Genomic DNA, 12,163 nt, shown 5'->3' on the forward strand with positions numbered 1-12,163 from the left:
AACTGTTTGCAGAGTGACTACACAGATATTCTTATGCTGAAGGAAATCAGTATGGAAACAGGAGGTTACCAATAAGATAAGCAAAGACCAAGAAAGCAGACAATAGAAAGTGGTCTTTATCCTTCTCTGCAATAGACAGACAGGAATTTATCTTTCAAACTGTATTTTGCATTCCTGATCCATATTCACTGTCAGATTTATTGTCAGGAGTGTGGCAAGAGGAATTTAAATTTACTTCTCCTCTACATCTATTTTATATCTTTCATACTGTTTCCAGTAAGTCTAAATCAAAACAAAAATGTGAGTTTTCACTGAATTTCATTCAACATGTTAACAACTGCACCTAACAGTTACCACTACTTCTTTAAAGGCTATGCACAGGAATCATAGAAGTAGGATAATAAAACATGATTTGCTTTTTATTAGGTAACCTCACAGAAGCATTACAGATTAAGTGTACTACAGTGCTTAGCAGTTAAGAGAGTATTTATAATTAATATTAAATTCCTGCTACATACAACGTGAAATTAAAGTTGCATGTTTGTCTCATTATACAACTGATTTCTAGTATTCTTTTGTCTCACTATACTGTAACTATTAACTTACTTGACTGTGCTCTTTTCTTGCTTTAGATAACCAGCCAAATCCAATTCTTGTTTAAAATGTGACCTAGAAGGTGCCCTTAAAAGCAAGGAGAAGAAATGGATGTGGGGCAATAGTTTTAAAATGAGAGAGGCTTTAAAATTACAGGCACTCTTTGAAGCTGTGATGCCTTTCTAGCACAAATGCTATCACAGAAATATTCAGACTGTACCCATCTTTCTATCGTATGCCCAGAAGCATGTTCCAAAACACATCACCTCCTTGACAGGCTGGCTACAGTAATGTACTATTTGCTGGTTATATCCCTTCTGTCCTATATTACTGAACAGTAAAAGAGTTGGGTTTAGCTTCTAATGTCACTTTATTAAGTGACAGGCCCTGACTTGATGTGCCATGTCTTGCCCTTCTCCCTCACTGCCCTGTAAATGGGGTTAAGGTAGAACGAACAACTGGTTGCACATGAAACAGAACAGGGTAGGAGGGACACTAAAGCAAGAGGATCAGCTGCAGTTCAGGCAGGGAAGAAAAGAGTATATGGCAGTGGATATGTGAAAGTTGTCGGGAAATTCTCAGGAGATGGTTCTGAGGTCAAATAATACTAAATCTTCTCTTTACTCGCTCTCCAGAGATGAATTAAGTTGGCCTGTTCCGGGCCTTTCCACACTTCAATCCCCAGCAGACAGGATGCCCTCTCAACTCTCCACAAACGCACGTTTAAATCAGAAGACAGTGCCTAGAGCCTGATCAACCCTGTAATCAAGCAGGTCCTTCTCGCTCCTTTTTCCTTCAAAAATGCCTCTATTGTGAAGATTGAAAAAAAAAAAAAAATCAAAACAACAAAGCCTTGCTAATTCAGAAAAGGGGCTCTGATCTAGGTGTCCAGCATCCCATGTAACCATTCAACCAACAGCAACCTTAGCTCTGGTGGAAGGTATAAACAGTGCAGTCAAAGAGCTTTAGCAGGAACTGTTGATGTGCTCACTGCTTGTTGGTCAGGGAACTCAGGGATACCTGTGGCCAAAGGAGGATAGCAGCTGTGACAATACAGCAGCTCACTGCCACTGGAAAGGGGAGTTTCCCTCTTCCTGCATCCAGCCACATTCCCTGACACCTGCACTTATTAGATTCCTGTCAGTTGCTTTATTAGCATGATAGACAATTATCCCAAGAAATGCCATCATCTGTTGGACAACTTCAGGAATTCCACCTGCTTAGATGCTAATAGGGCCATCCAAACCACTCAATAAAAATCAGGCTTTCCTTTAGGAAGATGCAAGGAACGCTGGTAAAGAAGCAGTGCATTACAAGATTAAAGCACTACAGGTTCTTTGGCTCCTAAACATGTTTAGCCATAACAGAACACTTATATTTGTCATTACCAGCAGAAGAACGATGCTGACCTGAGACATCACAAATTAAGACACTGTCACAAATATTTAACTTAGTCTCTTTAGTGTCAAAATCTGTTTTCTACTTGGCAAGTGAAAGATTAAAACTGCTACAGTGCAAAATAAATTGTGAGACATATGCAACAGCTTTTTTCAAATATTACTTCAGACATTTGAGGTTAGATAAATCATTCTAGTTACCTGTATAAGATAAAATAGAGTACTGTGGCATTACTCTGCTTTTTAGAAAACTCAAACACTGCATTGGCTTTAATGATCTTTATTCTACAGTAAAGCAAGCCAAAGAGATACCCATTTACTTCCACTGTTAACATCAATATAATGCCAAAGCTCCAATTTTGTTTCACTGACTTTCTAAATGAAAAGAATTGCGACTTCAAGGCATTTTATCTACTGCCAATGAAAAAACTAAAGGCACTTTGGAAGGCCTTTAATAACCAAATGATGAACTTAAAAAGTTACAGTTGTGAAAATGAAACTGTCTTTTCCAAGATATGCACTTGAAACAATATTTACAAAATTCCAAGTTATTCAGCTGAACTTTCCAACGAGTTTGTGATAAATTTAGAATAGGAAGGAAGGACATTCAAGACACGCAAGAGACAAAAATAAGAGCTGGTGCAGAAGACATGCAGAAAGGTATTTAGGACAAGTAGGCTTGTTCTGTTGTTTCGCTTCTGCCTCAACAGTATGCACTGCCGTATCTTCAAATCCTCTGCTTGTAGCAGGCAAGCATTCAGGCCAAAATGTGGTCTTTCTGATCAACTCTGTAATCAAGCAGGTCCTTCTCACTCCTTTTTCCTTCAAATATGCCTCTATTGTGAAGACTGAATAAAAACCAAAACAAAGACAACAAAACAACATATTCCTTGGAGCTAAAGAAGTAAGCTACAATTTGTAGAATAATAATTGAAAAAAAAAAAAATAAAATAAATTGGCAATTCAGTGGAGACTAAAAAAAGTCACATAATGTAGGTTGCCCAGTCACATATACTAGAACAGCTTAAAATGACATAACGACATGCTATTTTTCCTTTGTTCAGAAATCATTTACCATTCAAACAGGACAGATAGTACCAATGAATGAGATGCATTCAGTGAGCCACTTTTCTGAACAAATGCAAATAATACTATGTAAAGCAGCGATTCTATTAAGAACGCCACCAAAAATCCACAAACTAAACTCAAATCCCCGGTTGCAATACTGTATCCTGAGGATTTTGTTTGTTGGTTTTCAGTGAGGAACCTTTTTGCAAAGGTGTATTGCAATTCTATCTCCATGGATTACCAGCTGAACAGAACTCTGAAAAGCTCTTTAACTAACAAACTAACTTGAACCATGTAAATAAAATGCTGTAGAATGTGGTATGAGTAACACCCAGGAATAATTCTCATCACAGTTCACATACTCTAGTCATTTGTATTAGACAAGCTCTTTAAAAAAATAAGATCTGACAGTGGACTTGGGTCTCCCACACCAAATATACACCTTAAATGCCACTTCTTGCGCTATGAAGCTCTCATGCACAAGTACCCAGTTACTTCTTGATGAAAAGAGACCATTTCTTCTGCTAAAGCACAGGGATATTGCCTCACTTAATAGCAGGAATTCTGAAGTGTAGGAAGAACTCCATTTTCCATATGCCATAGGAGCTTTTACCGAGGGAAAGCTGCCATAAGAGAAATAAGGAAGCTGAACTTTTCTGTTTGTATCCACGGCTGTAAATTAATTCCTTCAGCCGTTTCAGCTCCTGTAAGGTGCGGTGTAATGCTAGGGTCCGTGTAGTGGTACTTCTCAAACCCAGACCTATCAGCTGCTAACACTAAGAACATCTCAGCTTGATTCCCAGCAACAGTTCAGATAAAGATCATAAGCTCTGCTCAGCCGTATGGCTGAAAATGAGTCTGTTGGACATGCTGCAGATATAAAACACAGAAAGACTACAGTAATAGTCCCACTTCTTACTTGTCCCAAGTTCACTTTGCTCTCCAAGCACGTGGTAAATCTGATGGCTACAAGTTTCGCTAGAGGACTCTACAATAGCAATAAAAAAATGCATGCATGCCCCGCTACAGAGCAGAGGTTGCAAAAGCAGCGGCTTTGCCAACCCTGCTAAGTAGAAGGAAGCCCTGAGGACTGGTGCTAAATGTCAGTGTGAATGTACCTCAAAGTGCTTGCAAGAACAGAATTTTCAAGAATTAAGCAGGAAACTTTCTGCAGCACGTCCACAGACATCCATTAAATGGGAAAGAACCTGTCTGCATCAGGAGATGCTTGTGGAACAGTAAAGACATTCAAACACATCTACCCCCAGCCTATTTTTAAGTACCTATGGGATTTCAGATTTTCCTGCTAACTTTGCTGCCTGAACCTGCCTAAAAATCCACACCTCAAATTCAACCTGAGTCAGATTTAAAACATGAGAGTTAGGATTACTTTTTGCCAACACCAAGGGCTGTTAGAATTATGATAGGAAGCAAAAGGAAACCTTTAAAAACAACCTTTGACCTTCTGTAATGAAATCAACTTTCTGTTTAAAAAACGGAACATATTAAGCTGCTCAATTAATAGAATACCTGCTAAGAGAAGTCCATTCAAGGATTTTCATCATAGCAGTCACTCCATAACACCTGACTAGATAAAGCATTTTTACAGACTATTTTATAAAAAAATAATCACACTATTCTGTATTAAAAGCTAAACTTGTTGGTTCAGTTTAACCCAGCCTACAAAACCATCCTGATACATTTTGCTCCTCAAGTTTCATTCCACAAATCAATAGAAGGGTGGGCACTGTGCAAGCACTCTGTCTCATCTCCCATGTTTTCCAGGAGATGCTGTAAAGACAGTCTCTCTGCACATTCCCTCTGCATTTTATCAGTGCTGTTCCTCTTACCTTCTCATCCATAACCCCATTATCGCAAGCATGTGAAGCTTTCTACCCTATTAAAAGTTGGGCTAGTGAAGAAAGAAACTATACCAACAGTAAATGTGATGGAAAACGACAGGAGAAATGGAACAGAGCTTTGATTCTTACATGAATGCCAGACACTTCAAAACCACAAGGGGAACTGCTTTTAGCTTCTTTGGCCTACAGCCTGATAAACTTTGAGCCTTCCCACTCAGCGTCTCTCTGTTACACTTGCAGCTTTGCCCAAGGTGTCTGTCAGACTGTACTCCTTCCATTGAATTTCTAATACTTAACCACTTTCTGCAATTTCCTAAGCAGCAGAAAAGTCCAATACACTCAATTTCACATCTTCTTGACTTGGTACCATATAAACCTTCTTGAAAAGGTTGATTCCAAATGGCCAAGTATCTAAACGTGGAAAGGCTGTTCAAGTCCCTGGACATGCAGAGATGCATCTCTCAATCTAGAAAGTGCTAAAATCCAATGGCCCTCCTATGCTGACAGAATTTTGAAATATATTCCGATCAAATGGAAACAGAATATTTCTCATTTCATAGGATCTAAAGGCTTGTGAATGAGAAAATGCAAGTTTTTAATATTAATATCTTGACATTTTCCAGCATCTCAAAATCAATCCAATATATCAATCCAATAATATTCACAGTGAATTGGAACCAGATGTTTTCCCAAAGTCTGGAAGTTGTCAAAGATTATAAACAAAAGAAGGTGGTTGGGAAAAGAATGTTTAAGAGGGTGGGAAATGTTTCCTAAACAGATCTGCAATCATGTGCTCACCTCCCATAAGATTACGGGATGGGGTGAGAGTGTCCAGAATGGCAGCAGTTTGGAGATGATGGTGTCTGCCACCACTCAAGAACAACACATCTACTGTGCAACTTGCTGTCCAGTTGCCCAGCAAGAAGAGCCACCAGCAGGTGAGCAGCAGTCAGATGAATTACCTGGGTAGGCCACATCCACTCATAGCTTACAGACAGAGTGATACGTTAATTGAGATTATCTACTTTATAAGCACATCATCATTCTCCTTACTAATTTTTCCCCCTTATGAACACTTGTTTAAGGGTCCCTCATTCGCTGCTACCTACCTTTCTTTCGTCACTCTTGTTGCTCCACTCTTAACATGCTGTTTCTACATGTACACACCTTTCTCCCAACCTGATTTTATACTGTAAAATCAGTTGCTATTTGCATTCTCTCCTCACGCTCATGTTCTTCCTCAAAAATAAAGAGACTAAAGTGCAATATAAAAATTGATTGTGGGCAGGTTCGGAGAACTAAAATGCTACACTATTTTGACAGTTTTCCTCACTGAATCAGCTCGCCATGAGCACTTCACAGTAAGCACAAAGGAAAAAGCAGGACTGCACTGTAGGTGATAGAACTCCTACTCCAAAAAGCAACCATCAGATCAGCAAATTACAGTGCAAACCTATAGCCTTGCTCTCTCCCAATGAAATCAATACATTAACACAAACTTCAGTGTTTGATCAGCTCTATACACCTTCCACATTTACTTGAGTCACATCCTGGATTTTAATGAAGCTTTCATATTTTAGTTAAATGTGTTAATTTATGTTTCCATTAATAAAAAGTTCCTAACTGCTCAAGAATTCAAGTGTAGAGCGCTTAAGCCAAGGGAAACATGTCTGTGCTCAAGGTAAAATCCTAATTTCCCTCAACCTGTCTACCTCTGAAATGCCATCACACTGGCCTTACCCTTATTTTTGCCAGTTTATTGCCAATCACCACAGTCCACTAACAGCAGCTGATGGTATCAGTGATGAGAAAGTAGACCGTTATTGTGTATACAAACCACACTTCCCCATAGCTTCACAATTATGTGAAGTATGATAAAAAACGGCTGTCCTGGTGACAGAGGGTGCTTTGAACTGAACAGTGGCGCCAGGTTGGAAGAGGTAAAGATGTGCACAAGCTTGCTGCAGTGCTGTTCAGCACCAGAGCTGGCAGGACAGTAGGACACAACATGCCTGGAAGCAGGAGGCAAACCTGGCTGACAAGATCACGCTGGTGCTGCACAGCACACGTGAAGATGTCTCGTGCCCAGGCACAAGAGTTTCCGCATTCCAGTTTCAGCCAGCTCTTTTACTCCTCTGGTGACTGAGTTTCCAAGTCCACTGTTTAGAAAGCTGTTAAAATTCTCAGGAAAGACAAAAGTTTGACTTAATGCCATGGGATATGATTAATGATTCAGATACGTTTCTCACATGTGACAGCTGTGAGAGCTGTGCAAACAGAACGAATGGCGCTGTTTTGATAGCACTCACTGAAGACTACGGATGCACCAAAGGTTGCTCCTGCTTTAGTCAGTAGCAATACCAGTGTGTGGCAGGATGCAACCGTATCGGTAGACTCATCTGCCTCATATGTATACACACTCAGCTTATAGAGGTTACTATGAGTACGTGTGATCGAGTGGCTACGTGACATAGTGTAGCAGCAGGCTGGGGTTGCACTCTGGATGCAAAGCAGCAGTAAGAGGTGAAACAGTCCCTGTTCTGGTATTCTGTAAGTCTGGTTGCCTTGGTTGGGCAGCCATGGTGGCACTTAAGGCAGCACCTGAAAGGAGGAAGCTGGACAGCTGGGTTAAGCACAGCTTTACTTTCATGAACACACCTCACTGCACACTCAGAAGTGCATAGCACAGAAATGACGCTCTTGGTTCACCCAGCTGCCAGACTAGCCAACCCATGAACTAAACTTTAGGCAGAAAACCTGTCTACCCTAGTGCACACTGGAACCACTGCCCAAGTTTCAAGTTCTTGGTCTGATAACAAAATTCTGAAGTGCTGAAGGCTTTGCCAATAGCCAAGAATAGCTCCCAGTGCATGCTGACTGACTCCACGCATCAGCTCCCAACCTAGGAGCTGACACAAATTACTCATGTTTTTCACAGTCTCTGGACCAGCTCAAGCATGGGGAGTAAACAAAGCATGGGAAATAGAGTGGCAATGCTATTTGAAAGAGGTATTCAGCATGAAAGAAAACAGTAATCCCAGTAATGATAATCAGGCCACAAGTTCATAGGGCAGCATGGTGACAACAAAATGCCAGCTTGTTTTCCCTCAAACGAGAGCTGTATTGCAATGGAGATCAAAAGCAAATGCTGCCCTCTGTACTGCACTAGGCTGTCTATACAAGTGGGCCATTTCTGGAAGAAATGACACCTGAAGAAAGGCTCAGAAGCAAGTTGTACAGAGCACCCCAGCCCCTCCAATAAAACCCTCACCTTACCAGCAGAAACCTAACTGGAAGCAGATGCTAGAAATAATCCAGTTAACTTGCTGATAACCCAAAGCAAGCCCCCCTTTGCTTCCACCCTAGATTCCTTATGTTTCTTACTTTTCCCCTTCGTGCGCAGGGGAAAAGGGATTTCCTAAGTAAAGGAGAAAGCTTCCTACACCTCAGAGGCAATGTTTTCCATTCCAAAGATTAACAGATTCGCTTAATGCTCCTGATTTTACCACACAGACCACAGCTTTCTCTCATCACAAAACAAATAACAGAGAACAGATGCGTACGCCCTATACAGGCTTGACAGAAAAAGCCAAAGGAATGGGAAACAACATGGAACTGTTTCACTGACGCCTAAATGGAAATGGAAAGCTGTTCACCTGCACAATCTGCTAAAGAAGTGGTTAAAAAAATAAAAATAGGGCACTGCTAATCTCTTTTCATGAGCGCTTTTCCCACATCAGATTCAGGTTTCTAAGATCCTTATGACTGTGAAAAAAAAAAAATTCCTCACTACTTGCCGGTATTTGGGAACATCGCTGTTCACTTTCTCCATCGATATCACTGCTGCAATAGAGAACATACTTCTTTTCCCCCCAGTTTCTACCATTTTAGGTTCTCTTTCCTACTAATTAACTTAAGTGCATTTGCCTCCGCTGTTCCTGGCGTGCAGCAACATGACCCTGGCATTGCTCTCAACATCTCTCTGCTTCCCACAGACCTGCACTAAAACCACTGAGTTCTGTCAACTTTGCGGCTCCCCACGAGCAGAGCTCCGTGCAACAGCACAGCAGCAGTGCCCTGTTTGCACGCGCAGGAAGATGACTGTGCATCCCATCACACTGCAGGTTATCTTCACAGCCATCACCAGGGCCACAAACTGAGCTCTCCTGGCACGTTCCTAATGTCCTTCAAGGTTTAGCGACGAGTTACACAACCCAATGCTGTGCAATTTTCATTCATCCAAGGATGAGCCTTCTGATTACAGAAACCAGATAAAGTTGTGCAAAGACGTCATTTGTATCAAGTTTCCTCTGCCACTGATTTTTGCTTAGATTTAGATCAGAAGAGCCTTAAAAACTGCTGCCCAGGATGTGACCCCGGGGTTATATGCTCACTGCAGCTGCATGTAGCTGTGCTCCCTGCTGTTAACTTTATTAATTAAGAGTTTGCATTCCTCCCTTCCGCGTTTGCAGAAACAGCTCTTAAATTTTGGGCGACTGCTCGGCACTCTGCAGATATTTGGCTTTCAGATCACAAAGCACGGATTGCTTCGTGCAACGCTTAAAAACAAAGCGATTCCTTGTTCCCTCCGCCTGTTCTGTGCCACGATTTCTGAATGGATTACTGAGAGACGGGGGGGAGGGGGGGGGGGGAAAACCACCACACACACATAGAAAAGAGGAAGTTGTGCTTTTGGACCGCCACAGCGGAGCGCACGCTTTGCAGAAGGGGTGTAGTTGCAGCAACAATTTCAGGTTTCGATGATCTTAACGCGGATTTCAAAACAAAGCACCTCCCTCCTTCGCGTGGCAGCAGCCCTGCGAGACGGGACTTGGGATGGAAAAGACGGCGCTCGTTATCCCGAGCCTCCCGCCGCGCCGCGCCGCACGCAAAGTTGCGGATAAGCGCGGTCGGGACGCGGGCACGTCCTCGCACGGCGCTGTCACTGCCACCGCACCCCGACCGAGCCTGGGAAGGACGGAGCCCCGCGCACGACGCCCCGCTCCCCCCCTCCTTCCCTCCCTCTTTCCCTCCCTGCCTCCCGCCGCCGCCGCGGCCGGACGGGGCGGCGCTGCCGGGACCAGCACCCGCTCCTCCCCCGTGGGCGCTCACCAGGGGTCGAACTCGTGGATGATGCTCTCAAAGCGGATGACGGCGAAGAGGCGCGAGCTGAAGCCGGCCAGCCAGGCCAGGAAGAGGATGGTGAAGGAGAGCAGTGACTGCCAGCCCGCAGGCTGCGACAGGCCCCCCGACAGGCCGCCCCCCGGCCCGCCGCGGCTGTTGAGCGGCGCCACGGAGTTGGCGGCGGCGCCGGGCTTGTGCTTGCTGTCGGGGGCCGAGTGCTCCGCCATGTTGCGCCCGGGGCTCCCTCGCAGCCGCTCCGCCCGGCGCGCGCGGGGAGGAGGGAGGGGCGGGGGAAGGGAAGGGCGGGGGGAGGGAGGGAAGGGGCAGAGCCAGCCCGCTGCCGCCGCGCTCCTCGCGGGCCGCCCGCCGCCACCGCCGCCTCGCCTCGCCGAGCTCTGCCTCCCGCCGCCGCCCTCGGCAGCCCAGGGGCGGGCGGTGACGAGGGAGCGGGGAGGGGCGGAAGGCGCGCGGCCGCCGCCGGAGCCGTGCTAAGGGGCCGCGCGTGCGCGTGAGCGCAGAGGGCGGGCGCGCGCGGGCTGGCGTCCGGCGGCTCGCGGGCGGTTTGACATTGCCGCCCTCCGGCGCGGGAGGAGCTACGGGGGCAGGGGCGGGGCTGCGGGAGAAGGAGGGGACCGGGGGGAGGGACTGGCCAATCGCCACGGTCGCCCTGCTAACCGGAACTCGGTGACGGCCTGTCACGAAGCGACAGGTATTTAAAAGGGGCGGGGTGAGGCCCGGCGGCCAGTCGGAGTGACGAAGGGGAAGGCGTGGCAGCGCGCGCGCGCGCGGAGGAGAAACGACTTTCATCGCCGGGCATTGGCGAGTCAGGAAAGGGAGGGCGCTGAGTGGCGGCACTGTGAGCCAATGGGAGCGGCGCGGCGGGGGTCACAGCGGGAGAGGAGCGTCGTCGGGGGCGGTGCTGTAGCGTGCGTGGGCTGGTGCGGCTCCTGGCGTCTCGTGCGGCCTCGCGGGGGCTACTGGGAGCCGCAGTTCGCGGCGTGCCCGTGGCGCCAGAGGCGCTGGAGCTGCTGCTGCTTGTGCGGCCCCTGTGGGATGCTAGGGGCACCGTCGCCGTTACTCGCTGCGTGGTGCGGCTCTCCCCAGCGAGCCCTTGGGGCTCGTCGCCCTCCTCTGAGGGTGCCCTAGGCTACCGCCAAGGGCTGCCCGGCCGTCCCTGAATGCTTCTGCTTGGCTTTCGAGGTACGAGCTTCCACTTTGATGCTCCTCCTCGGGGCTCGCGTTCCTTTGAGCCATTTGTTTCAGCCGTTTAATTACCGCCGGAGCGGGCCCCGAGGGCGGGCAGGTAGGAGAGGGAGCTGCAGGCAAGGCTGGCCCCGGGCTGCGGATTGAAACCCCTGTTCTGGTACACTTCCCTCAGCCCTTATTCGTGCCCAGCTGTGACTTACTCACCTGGTTTGAAGGCAGGGCTGCTGCGAGGCACGTTGTGTGCCTGTTGTGAGATGTAGGTTGCTCCAAAAGTAAAGCCTCCTGTTTATCACCACGGGAGCTGCAGCAGATACAAAGGACTCAGTAACACTATGTGATAGAGGAAATTCTCGGCTCCAAAATGTTATTTTTCAACAGCCACCGCCATTAGCTGTGCACTTTCACTAGCAATGAACAAGGAGCCTAAATATTACACTTGTGTAAATCTGCACCAGGCACACAATGTCAGCACTACTAAAACACAACACCCACTGCCTCACTGTGCCCACATCCGCTGCTTGGACCTTGTAATGTTGCTCCTTCTCACTCCTGACTTCCTTGTCAGATGCCATTCTGTCAGACTGCCCCTCTGCTGCCATCTGTCACACAGCAACAACATGGAATGGAATATTGGTGGGAAGGTTCAACCTCTACTGCCATCCCACCGACATCTGCCTCTGATGTTGTGAGCCAACGTCATAAAAGAGGAGGCATTACTTTTGGGGCAGTCCTCACATGAGGTTTAAGAAAACTTCCATAAAATTATGAGGTTCAATTTTGCTGAATCTGGCTCTTAAAAAGCTGTGTGTGTTGTATTTTTCTCTTAGTACATTGTTCTTTTCTCCTCTAGTTAAAATAGGTCAATAATACATTCAAGAGAAATTAAGTTAGACATTTGCCCCTTTCCTAGTG

The 12,163-nt window shown here is 46.0% G+C and overlaps 2 protein-coding genes across 4 annotated transcripts in view; one reads left to right on the forward strand and one right to left on the reverse strand.

The window, feature by feature from the left end:
* Nucleotides 1–10,300, reverse strand: part of STT3B (STT3 oligosaccharyltransferase complex catalytic subunit B) — a 48,631-nt gene extending 38,331 nt beyond the window's left edge. Inside the window, exon 1 of the mRNA XM_042816681.1 lies at nt 10,034–10,300. Within this exon, the coding sequence (XP_042672615.1) occupies nt 10,034–10,272 (239 nt within the window). The 5' untranslated portion in view covers nt 10,273–10,300. The remainder of the gene's footprint in view (nt 1–10,033) is intronic.
* A 582-nt stretch (nt 10,301–10,882) lies between these two features.
* Nucleotides 10,883–12,163, forward strand: part of GADL1 (glutamate decarboxylase like 1) — a 249,377-nt gene continuing 248,096 nt past the window's right edge. For 2 of the 3 annotated variants that reach the window (XM_042816571.1, XM_042816573.1), the window contains exon 1: nt 11,098–11,245. The gene's annotated coding sequence lies outside the window, so the exon portion shown is untranslated. Of the gene's footprint in view, nt 10,902–11,097; nt 11,246–12,163 lie in introns of those variants that run through there. The other variant, XM_042816576.1, reaches the window with a different exon arrangement.

This window comes from Centrocercus urophasianus, unplaced genomic scaffold (assembly GCF_019232065.1).
Source record: "Centrocercus urophasianus isolate 14NV4802_14NV808 unplaced genomic scaffold, USGS_Curo_1.0 seq_16, whole genome shotgun sequence".
Lineage (NCBI taxonomy): Eukaryota > Metazoa > Chordata > Aves > Galliformes > Phasianidae > Centrocercus > Centrocercus urophasianus.